Source organism: Geotrypetes seraphini, chromosome 4 (assembly GCF_902459505.1).
Source record: "Geotrypetes seraphini chromosome 4, aGeoSer1.1, whole genome shotgun sequence".
Lineage (NCBI taxonomy): Eukaryota > Metazoa > Chordata > Amphibia > Gymnophiona > Dermophiidae > Geotrypetes > Geotrypetes seraphini.
In genome coordinates this window covers 236,266,773-236,278,985 of record NC_047087.1, presented here as the reverse complement: position 1 = coordinate 236,278,985, position 12,213 = coordinate 236,266,773, and the positions used below count along the sequence as shown (strand labels likewise).

The following is a 12,213-nucleotide window of genomic DNA, read 5'->3' as shown; positions in this document are numbered from 1 at the left end:
AATAAAAGTGATTAACAGAAAGAAAAAACAGAATTATTTTTATTCTGCCATTTTTACTTCCTCCTTAAAAAAAAATTAGGTTATAGGATTAAAATGCTCTTAACATGTGTCAACTGGCTTAAACATTGGACCAAGTGAGGTACTGGCAATTTAAGTTGTGCCAAAATCACCAGTTTCAGATGTTACTGCCAGTGCCTTGCTCGGTCCAGTAGCTAAACAGGCTCTGACACAAATTGAGTATTCTAACCATATAGCCTATTTTGTTAAAAGAAAGGAAGAATGGCAGAATGAAATTGTTGTTGTTGGGGGTTTTTTAAATTCTATTTATCACATAAAAGGCCCCTTTTACAAAATTGTAACAAATGCGACCCAGCCCATTCAATTCCTATGGGCTGCATCACTTTTGCTGCACCAAGACTCACTACTGCAACTTTGTAAAAGGTGGCCTAGATTTGTTTGACACATGAACCACTATGCTTAGTTACATCATAATATTCCTGTGAACTTTGAGCAGTTGAAGTATTTCATTATGAAAACTTGCAAGTTCAGATTTATTTTGACTATTTATAGCTCATTAATAAGAAAGAAAAAGCAAAAAATTTGTCCACAGCAGCTCACAAAATATACACAAATAAATATATATACATACATAAATATACATATAAAACAAATAGAGTTTGAAGATGTTTCTAATTGAAAATGTGCTTTGTGAGTGATAATTCTTCTTCGAGAAAGCAGGATACCAATCCTCACAGGTGAGTGATTGTCAGTGTGAAAAAAAAATCTTCTCTAGCTTAGACAACTTCTAGAAGCTTTTGAGAGACATAATTATGAATGTACCTTACTTCCTGCCCAAATGGAGCAAGCTCACTCACCAGCAGGGGGAAAGGATGGAGAGCAAGAAATAGCTTTATTCACATTGGCGAATGTGACCCAGACTCGGACCAGAGGTCATGGCCTGAAGCTGAGAGGGGACACGGCCAGGACAAATGTCAGAAAGTTCTGCTTCACACAGCGAGTGGTGAACGCCTGGAACTCTCTCCCGAAAGAGATGGTGGAAGAAACTACCATTCTAGGATTTAAGGGAAAATTGGACGCACATCTTCTTGCAGGACACATTGAGGGATACGAGTGACTAATGTATGCACCAGGGTACGCCTGGCTGAGCCTCCGCGTGTGCGGATCACCGGACTGGATGGACCCCAGGTCTGATCCGGTGCAGGCATTTCTTATTGCTGTTACACAGAGATTACTTCATGTCTTTGTTTATTTGTGCAAAATTGTTTGTTGTATCACCAAGCACTCATCAAAACAAATTTTACTTTTTTACATATTTATTGGCTTGCCATCACTGTTCTTTGTGTCTTGATGCTTTATTTCTTTTACCACGTTCGCCCATTAAGGCCTATTTTTGCTGTCCTCAGGCACACTCTGTTCAGGATTATATTTGAGTGTTTGATTTCATTTCAGCAATCTTTTGGGTGACATGTCCCAGAAAAAAGTCCCTAGCAGTTTTATACCAGTGCGGCAAGACCTTATCCATTATAGATTTTCATAACTGAAGCTTGCAGTGCATGGGACCAGACCATAAATTCTCAATGTAATATCTGTTCACTTTAGAATCTGGTCCATCAAGATCTGCATTGGAGAAATCTGTCTCTAGGTTCAGGAGCGCCATTGCAAGTACTTCAACTACCCATGAGCATTGATAGATATCACTGGGGTCTGCAGAATTCTGCCTGAAGAAGGAGGATTATTTTTGTCAGTATCTTTGATATCAAGGGTCCTCGGTGTTGAATATCACTCAGGGACAAAGGTGTTTGAAGTTTAACCTCTTCAGATTAAGGTGTTGACTGTGTCGAGGCACCAAGGTCATGGGTGCTTTCATATTAACATATTAAATGACAGCAGGTAAAGAGACCTGTACAGTTCAACTAGTCTTCCTAACAAGATAAACTCATAAGGTATGATATGATGATATGGATTCATACTTGATTTGTCCTTGCCATTTTCAGGGCACAGGCCATAGAAGTCTACCTAGCACTGGCTTTGCTTCTCAATCGCTATTGAATAAAGCTGACTTAGATCCATCCTCACCATCTAGCTATTGACCTATAGCGAATATTCCTCTACTGCCTAAAATGTTAGTCCATTATATCTGTACAGCTTTCATCATATTTAGAGAGATTTTCCATTCTTTTCTCGTGCCAACATGAATTCAGACCTAATCTCATTACCGAATCCATACTGATCTCATTAATCTCTAAGGTTAAGCAACTGCAATCGTGGAATAAGTTTGCAATTTTGCTACAATTCGATCTATCAGCAGCTTTCTACGTCGTTCACCATGATATTTTGATTTAACAACTTTCTGAGATAGGTATTGATTCCACAGTCTTAGACTGGTTTTAAAAATTCTTATGATCTCGTACATATATTGTTAATATGAATGGCACCATGTCATCCTCTTGGAAGCCTTTATGCAGAGTCCCACAGGGATCATCTTTATCACCTATTCTTTTCAATATCTACCTGACTACTTTGAAACTTTTCTGTTTAGCCCCCTACGAAACACTATTTACTTATGCAGACGACATGTTTGTTTTCCTTGCGACAAGACTCGAATCTCACTAACCTCGCTGGGAATATAATAGAATGTTTAACGAAACTTTAGTCTTGGGCCCTTACTGTACAAATGAAACTGAACGAGTCCAAAACAAAGTTACTTTGGTTAGGCCCAAAATTAGAGCAGCTACCTTTGTCCATTCTGTTGCCTTCAGGATCCTCACTGCAGATTAAATTCTCAAGTAAAGTTCTGGGTGTCATTATAGATTCAACACTTTCATTCAACAACCATCTTAATTCTGTGGCAAAAAAATGTTTTTTTAGTCTCTAAATGTTGAGGAAAGTGAGATCCTGTTTCCATCAATAACATTTTGCTGATGTTGTTCAGTCAATCATTCTTTCGAGGCTGGATTATTGTAATTCTGTTTATTTAAGCTTAACCAAGAAAAGCTTTCAAAGACTTCAACTGATCCAGAATACCGTAGCTAGGCTGATCTTTGCAAAAAGTAAATTTTACCACGTTTCTCCGCTTCTGCAAAAACTTCATTGGCTTCCAATAATTTCCACTGTTTATTTTAAATGTGCCTGCTTAACATTTAAGATCTTGCATGGCATCCTTTAATAATAATAACTTTATTCTTCTATACCGCCACAATCTTGCGACTTCTAGGCGGTTTACAATCAAGAGTGCCGGACATTCAGCGAAATACAATAAGTAGATATTCAAAGGAAATAGAGAGATCAGAGACCTCAGGAGGCAATAGTATAGAAATACAATTTGCTGAGCGAAAATGTAATATGTACATTTTAGTAGGTAATGTCCGACAGGACCTGTTGGGGATAAATAGCAACGTAAAGTTACGATAAGATGAAAATAACAGATTATATTTATAACAGTGCTGTAAGTTCAGGTGGAATAGGGAGGGGGAGGGAGAGGGAGAGCGGGTTAATTGTTTAGGTATTTCTCCTTTAATTCCCCTGTCTTGGAATTCTGTAAGATCTACTCAAAAATTTTAATTGTCCTTTCCTATGTCAAAAGGTGTTACCTACATTGGCAAATTAGGGAAGTCTCTACTTTTCAAAATTACCGAGTTGTGGAATAATTTTCCTATTCAACTGTACGATCTGGGCTCTTTCCAAACATTTTGTAAACATTTGAAAACTTGGCTATTTTCAAAGTTGTAAATTCTGCCCCTCTCCTTACTATTCCAATTCCATATTGTATCTGTTCTCTTTTCTAATTTCTTGTAAACCATGCTGAGCTCTACTGTTATAGAGAAGATGCGGTATATAAGCCTAAGGTTTAGTTTAGTGTTGCCATCTAATCACAGCTAAGTTTGGTTTGGTTGATTCCATAGCTTCTATACAGGATTATTTTTTGTTTATCCCACACATTTTTGAATTCCATTACTGTTTTCATGTCCACCTCCCATGGGAGGGCATTCCAGGCATCTACCATTCTCTCCATGATAAAGTACTTCCTGAGGTTATCCCCCCCCCTTGCAATCTAAATTCATGTCTAATAGTTCTACCACCTTCCCTTCTCTGGAAAAGGTTTGTTGTATATTAATGCTTCTCAAATATTTGAATGTTGGTTTTATATCACCCCGTCTCTCCTTTTCTTCAGGGTGTACATCTTCAGGTCATTACGTATCTCCTCATATCTTGTGCAAACCACATACCATTTTAGTTGCCTTTCGCTGAACTGCTTCAAGTCCTTTTATAGCAAGATATGACCTCCAAAACTGAACACAATGCTTCAAGTGGGGTCTCGCCAATGTATTATACAGAGGCATCAACACCTCCTTTCTTCTGCTGCTTATACCTCTCTCTAGCATTATCTATGCAGCCTAGTCATATTGTTTCGTCACCTTGAGATCCTCAGAAGCCATCTCTCCAAGGTCCCTCTCCTGAGCTGTTCTTATCAATATCTCTTCTCCTATCTTGTACACCTCCTTTGGATTTCTGCACCCCAAGTGCATCACTCTGAATTTCTTTGAAGTAAGACCTTTGACCATTCTTCTAAAATTTGGAGATTTCTTCTCATGGTTTCTACTCTTTCTAAGGTAACCACTCTTTGTGTCATGCTAAAAGGCAAATATTTTCTTTTAACCCTTCATCAATGTCTCTCACAAATATATTAAAGTCAACCCCAGTACCAACACCTAAGGCACTCCACTACTCATCTTCCTTTTCTCCAAGCGAATCTTGTTTACCATCACCCTCTGTCACCTGTAAGTCATCCAATTTCCAATCTAATTTTGCCACTTTGGGTCCCAAATTCAGCCCTCTCAGCTTATTCAAGAGTCTGTGAGGAACCATATGAAAGGCTTTGCTGAAATCCAAATAGATTACACCTAGTGCACATTATTTATCCAGTTCTTGGGTCACCTAGTCAAAGAAATTAATCAGATCATATGGCAGGATTTTCTTTTTGTAAAGCCATGTTGCCTTGGAACCTGCAGCCTGTTGTATTCTAGAAATTTAACTATCGTTTTCTTCAGTAGCAACTCCATTATTTTTCTACTACCATCATGAAGCTTACCGGCCTGTAATTTCCCACCGCTTCCTTGTTTCTACTTTTGTGAAGAGACCACATCCACTCATCTCCAATCCCACAGAATCTCTGCTGTCTCTAACTCTATTAAATAAATCCGTAAAGGTGTGTGTGTTTATATATTTATATACTAGTTTTTTAGCCCGTTACATTAACGGGTGCTAGCAGCCCTTCTTCCTTACTTTTTTCTCCCCCCTGTCCAGGAGCACCCCCCCCTTCTCTGCTCCCATTGTCTAACAGTAGGCTTTTTCCCTTACATTTACCTCCCCCCTGTCTAGCAGCACACCTTCACTGCTCCCCCTGTTCAACAGCACACCTTCCCTGCTCCCCCTGTACAACAGTAGCCATTATCCCTTCCTTTTACCTTCCCCCTGTCCAGCAGCACCATTTGTTCCAAATTCCAGTGGTCTCTCCCTATCATCCGAATCATCGGGCCCTCTCCTTCACTTCCCGTTGCCGGGGTGCCTGCAGTGCCGCCTTATGTGGAGCTATCTCCAACGCTCACACTCTCTCCTTGTCCTCCTGCTCCAGGGTGCTAGATTTCCTCCCCCCTCCCCCCCGAAACGGATGGAGGTGGGTGAGGGAGAAGAGGGAGTCCCTGACATCAGGGTGAAGAGGAGGAGGGAGGGATAATGAGTTAGAGTTGATTGCGCGACTGCATGCAGCAGTCCTTCGCTTCCTGTTCGTCTCCGTGGGCAGCAGGTTTTTCCATGTAGGCCGGCATTGTTTGTTTTTTTTATCATTGAGGCCGGCTTCCAACCGCCGCTGAAACCGTCACGTGTGCCACGCACTGCAAACAGCCGCACGCCGCAACAGCCAAACACGGCCATGGAGGCACAAATCACGGAGGCAGGGATCATGGCATTGTAAGTGCGCATGTGCTCTTAGGGTTTTATTATAGAGGATATATATGGTCACTGAAGTGTGAATACAGATCCAAGCCCTGAAGATGCACATAGCCCATTAATAAAGCCACGTTGCTTGCCTTGAAAGAACCTTTGGCACAGAAATAAGCCAGACTTTAATGTCACAAAGCTATCCAAGCAATGACAAACAATTTAGTCCATCCACTGTGGGCAGTTAGATTAAGAATAATTTTGGTAAAGTCAACGAGCTAGGGCATCCTTCCATTGTCGAGCTGGATCCACTTTTAGTGGAATCAGTATGCCACATTTATCACTGATATGATTAAGGTCTTTACCAGAGTATTCTGCATCTAGTTATAGAGCAAATATAAGAGAAAGACCCAAATATTTTAAGAATAGCTGTCAAAATAATGACAAAGGTCTTCAAATCAAAGGCTTTCTTGTATTGATTTTTATGCTGCCAGTATCTGGATCAGATTTGCTTTTAAGATCATTTCATACTCTGTCAAAGTATGCCATGACTTTTCAGTTAAAAAAAGAACAGTACTTTGGACAGAGACTTCATTCATGATTTCATGTTATGGAATGATCAATTTTAAACTTGCTGATCGAAACACTGCAAATCTTCAAGATTTCTAAACAATCAAGTCATATTACAGAGGATAGGTCTCATCGTAGCAGGGTATATATCTCTCTTTGAGAGCTGGTTGCTGTGCAAAAAATAATTTATTTTTCTGAGCTGTCATTTTGAAGAAATCAGGATTATTAAATTGTTTTTGTTCACTATGTAGAAGAGGTGCTTTCACTTTGGCCTTAGTTAAACTAGCCAGAACTTACAAATATCTGAACACTTTGGTTACTATAGGTCTTGGATATTTGAAGGCCGTTGTATTGTCAGCTTTAATAAAGATTGAAGAAATCCCCAGTGATTATTCTCAAAAGCTTCTAGAAGTTGTCTAAGCTGGAGAAGGTATTTTCTTTCACCGGGCTCTTTCAGGTGACATTACCTATAAGTGAGGTTTGCATTTTACAGTCCACCCCACCTGCTACAGGTAAGTAACTTGGTTTTCTGGAAAGTTTCCTAAAGTTGATTTCCAACTTCAAATTGCATTAAGACCATTCATAGATTTTATGTATAGTAAAACACTTGAATATTTAAGAAATGTTATGTTTGGGTGGCAGCTTGGGATGGTGGTCTCTTGCATTTAGGGGTTTTTTTCCCTGTGACATAGCATCATTTTATTGAATCAAATGTTTTGCAGCCTCCACCAAAGATTCCTGATAAGCAACTGGACGAGAGAGAGCACACAATAGAAGAATGGAAAGGTAGTGAGATGCAAACTGCTTCCTTACTAGTTTACTTAATGGTTAATGGTAAATTTTACTTGTTAGCTTAAAAATACATTTAAATGTTTTTTGCAGCTGAATGTTATATTCTCTGTACCAGTTTTTGAGGTTCTTTTAGCAAGGAATTACCATATGGTTTCTAATAAATTCCCAGGCTATTAGTCTAATCTAATCTATTTCTGCGTCGCTTATACCTAGGCAGGCTCAAGGTGACTTATGGAGGGGCGAGGATGGAGAAGGGAGGAGGAGGAGGGGAGGGAGAAGAGGTAGGTAGGTAGGTAGGAGGGGGTAGGGAGAGGGATGGAGGGGGAAGGAGAGGATACATGTGATTAAGTGTCAAATAGATGAGTTTTCAGTTTCTTCCGCAATATGGTGTGGGTAGGTTCTGTTCTGGTCATTTCAGTAAGGTCATTCCAAATTTTCACTCCTAGAAAGGTGAGCATGGAGTGGCAAACACGTTTGTATTGAAGATTTTTTGTGGAAGGGAGATTTAAAATTATTCTGTTGAGGGTTCTGCGGGAAGTAGGCCATGCCTTGGAGAAGAGCTGGATGAGAGGAGCTGCGGAGTTTCCATAAAGTATGCAGTGAATGATGCATGAAGTTTTGAAGGTTATTTGTGATGGGATGGGTAGCCAGTGCAGTTGCCTGATGAAGGTTGTAATCGAGTCATATTTTCTCAGGTTAAAGATTAGTCTAACAGCACTGTTTTGGATGAGTTGCATTTTGTGGATTAGAGCGGTATTGATTCCCATGTAGATGGAGTTGCAGTAGTCCAGTTGTGGTAGTATCATCAGTTGTACAATTAAGGCAAAGTGGTGTCGGTGAAAGTATGGTCTGATTAATCTTAGTTGTCTCAAGGTGTAGAGGGATTTCTTTCGGAGACGAGATTTGTGGTTCCATGGTAAGTGTGCAGTCCAGTATGCAACCTAGGATTTTGGAGGATTCTTCTACAGGGAGGGTCTTGCCCGATCGAAGAGTGATGCTTGTTGGTGCTGTCTGTTGGAGTGTGTGGAAGTATAGTACTTTGTTTTTAGTTGTGTTTAATTTTAGTTTAATTAGTAGAAGCAATGGGTTTTCTGAAGTCTAGGGTGGGCTATTAATGAAAGCATGCCCCATTTTTCTCCTCCACCCTAACCCTTCTAGTAACTGGCATTACTCTCCTCCACTTTCCCTTCTCTGCAATGACTGGATCTCTCTTTCTACCACACCTCATGGTTCGCAGGAGCCATTACAGAAGCCATTGAGCAGCAGCGCAAAATTGCACGCCTGCTCATGCTTTTCAGCGGCCGAAAACGCTCACAGGCAGCCAGTTAATAGCGGGACAGGAACTTGGAAAGTTTGTTCCTGCCCGCTGAACCTCCACCGATGATCACCAGTAGAGGTATGAGCCTGAGGCTAGGACAGGGAGGGCGGCAGGCTGCAGAGCCTGGAAGGTAGGGAGGGTGCAGTCTGGGGAGGGAAGGAACAGGCTGGGTGCAATGCCTGACAAGGGAGGGAAGGAAGGGGGCTGGGTGCAATGCCTGACAGGGGAGGGAGGGAAGGGTGCTGGGTGCTGTGCCTGACAGGGCAGGGCACTTGAATATTAAACCGCCCGACTTATATTCAAGTCAATCATTTTTCCTCCCTTTTTGGGGAAAAGGGGGGGTCTAAACTTATATTCAGATCAACTTATATTCGAGTATACAGTGGTGCCTCACACAACGAACTTAATTGGTTCCAGGAGCAAGTTTGTTATGCGAAACGTTCGTTATGTGAAACGCGTTTTCCCATAAGAATACATGTAAAAAAAAAATAATTCGTTCTGCAGCATAAAATATGCTAAGATGACATAAAAAAAGATAAATTTTTGGTTATTATTTTTATTTAGATACATCTAAAAACATAATTGTTTTTTAAAACAACACACATTTTTTAAATTTAAAGACAGACTAAGTAGAGTCTAATTTTACAGTGAGAGAGGGCAGAGTCTCAGCGGCAAAAACTGGGACTTAACTGTTCATTTTTTTTTTTTTTCTACCGTGTTTCCCCGATGATAAGGCAGGGCCATCAAATAAGACAGCCCCCCCTTTTTAGAAAAAAATGTAAAATAAGGCACCCCCCCGCAAATAAGCCACCCACCGATACCTGCGCTTACCCGAATCGGGTGGTACGGTGGGTGACTCCGTGTGGTCCCTGGCACCCCCGACACGATCGGGGCAAGAGGGAGCTCAAGCCCTCTTGCCCCCCCGACTCCCCGACACGATCGGGGCAAGAGGGAGCCCAAGCCCTCTTGCCCCCCGACTCCCCGACACGATCGGGGCAAGAGGGAGCCCAAGCCCTCTTGCCCCCCCGACTCCCCGACACGATCGGGGCAAGAGGGAGCCCAAGCCCTCTTGCCCCCCCCCCGACTCCCCGACACGATCGGGGCAAGAGGGAGCCCAAGCCCTCTTGCCCCCCGACTCCCCGACACGATCGGGGCAAGAGGGAGCCCAAGCCCTCTTGCCCCCCCGACTCCCCGACACGATCGGGGCAAGAGGGAGCCCAAGCCCTCTTGCCCCCCCGACTCCCCGACACGATCGGGGCAAGAGGGAGCCCAAGCCCTCTTGCCCCGCCGATTCCCCAACTCCCCGACAATATCGGGCCAGGAGGGAGCCCAAGTCCTCCTGGCCACGGCGACCCCCTAACCCCACCCTGCACTACATTACGGGCAGGAGGGATCCCAGGCCCTCCTGCCCTCGACGCAAACCCCCCCTCCCCCCAACGACCGCCCCCCCCAAGAACCTCCGACCGCCCCCCCAGCCGACCCGCGACCCCCCTGGCCGACCCCCACGACACCCCCAACCCCCTTCCCCGTACCTTTCTGTAGTTGGCCGGACAGACGGGAGCCAAACCCGCCTGTCCGGCAGGCAGCCAACGACGGAATGAGGCCGGATTGGCCCATCCGTCCCAAAGCTCCGCCTACTGGTGGGGCCTAAGGCGCCTGGGCCAATCAGAATAGGCCCGGGAGCCTTAGGTCCCTCCTGGGGGCAGGGCCTGAGGCACATGGTCGGGTTGGGCCCATGTGCCTCAGGCCCCGCCCCCAGGAGGGACCTAAGGCTCCCGGGCCTATTCTGATTGGCCCAGGCGCCTTAGGCCCCACCAGTAGGCGGAGCTTTGGGACGGATGGGCCAATCCGGCCTCATTCCGTCGTTGGCTGCCTGCCGGACAGGCGGGTTTGGCTCCCGTCTGTCCGGCCAACTACAGAAAGGTACGGGGAAGGGGGTTGGGGGTGTCGTGGGGGTCGGCCAGGGGGGTCGCGGGTCGGCTGGGGGGCGGTCGGAGGTTCTTGGGGGGGGCGGTCGTTGGGGGGAGGGGGGGTTTGCGTCGAGGGCAGGAGGGCCTGGGATCCCTCCTGCCCGTAATGTAGTGCAGGGTGGGGTTAGGGGGTCGCCGTGGCCAGGAGGACTTGGGCTCCCTCCTGGCCCGATCGTGTCGGGGAGTCGGGGGGGCAAGAGGGCTTGGGCTCCCTCTTGCCCCGATCGTGTCGGGGAGTCGGGGGGGCAAGAGGGCTTGAGCTCCCTCTTGCCCCGATCGTGTCGGGGAGTCGGGGGGGCAAGAGGGCTTGGGCTCCCTCTTGCCCCGATCGTGTCGGGGAGTCGGGGGGGGCAAGAGGGCTTGAGCTCCCTCTTGCCCCGATCGTGTCGGGGAGTCGGGGGGGCAAGAGGGCTTGGGCTCCCTCTTGCCCCGATCGTGTCGGGGAGTCGGGGGGGGCAAGAGGGCTTGAGCTCCCTCTTGCCCCGATCGTGTCGGGGAGTCGGGGGGGCAAGAGGGCTTGGGCTCCCTCTTGCCCCGATCGTGTCGGGGAGTCGGGGGGGCAAGAGGGCTTGAGCTCCCTCTTGCCCCGATCGTGTCGGGGAGTCGGGGGGGGGGCAAGAGGGAGCCAGGCGGAGAGAGGGCAGTTAAGCGCAGTGCCTGCGCGGAAGGATGCAGCTCGGGCGACTTCGTTGTGTGAAACGAAGTTCGTTGTACGAATCAAGACATAAAGTTCGTTGTGCGCAGCGTTCGCTGTGCGAGGCGTCCGTTATGCGAGGCACCACTGTATATGGTAATAAGGTATCCAGTGGTTTCTTCAGAGCACCATCACACAATAGTAACATATAACATACTACATATAAAATAGAGGGACTAATTTAACAAGCTAATTAGATTACACAACCTGCCCCCTTAAAAAGGCATTAAGATCTTTGCCTGTGATAGAATGGTAACCAGACTGTGGGCCATTAATTCTAGGATAAGGTTCATATTTAGTTGCATTCATTCTTCCTTCCATTTATCAGCACAATATTTCTTGTGCAACTGGCTGCTAAACAACCCCAAAGTATAATAAATCCACAATCTTACTTAACAGTTGACAAAAGGTGGTTGCCAATTCACCAGATGCAGAATTTTCAGCATATATTTCTGGTGGATTTTAATATCTGATCTGATGCCCTTTTAGGGCTATGTATATTCCTAATATGTTGTTTTCTTTAGAGGTCTCACTTTTTTCCCTCCAAATATATTTTGTGTTCTAGTGACTGAACAGTTCAATTTAATTCATGCTTCTTAAGTGCTTTGTTTGAAAAAAGTTTCAGGATTATCAAGGTTTTCTTTTTGCATACTTTTTATGATAAGGTTGTAGGGAAAGTTTCCTTTTGCTAACACTTCCATGTGAAAATAACACTGTGCTGTGGACCTGTAGACAACCACTCAATTTTTTTCAACATGTAATTCACAGAGATCTGTGGGATCTGTTTAGCAAATCTGATTAGTATTAAGAACATAAGAAGTTGCCTCCGCTGAGGCAGACCAGAGGTCCATCTCGCCCAGCGGTCCGCTCCCACGGCGGCCCATCAGGCCTATTGCCTGAGCAGTGGTCCC

The 12,213-nt window shown here is 44.8% G+C and overlaps 1 protein-coding gene across 4 annotated transcripts in view; it reads left to right on the top strand.

The window, feature by feature from the left end:
* MAPK8 (mitogen-activated protein kinase 8) overlaps window positions 1–12,213 on the top strand; it is an 84,613-nt gene that overhangs the window by 67,221 nt on the left and 5,179 nt on the right. For all 4 annotated transcript variants that reach the window (XM_033942085.1, XM_033942082.1, XM_033942084.1 and 1 more), the window contains one exon: window positions 7,251–7,314. In XM_033942085.1, coding sequence (XP_033797976.1) covers window positions 7,251–7,314 — 64 coding nt within the window. The remainder of the gene's footprint in view (window positions 1–7,250; window positions 7,315–12,213) is intronic.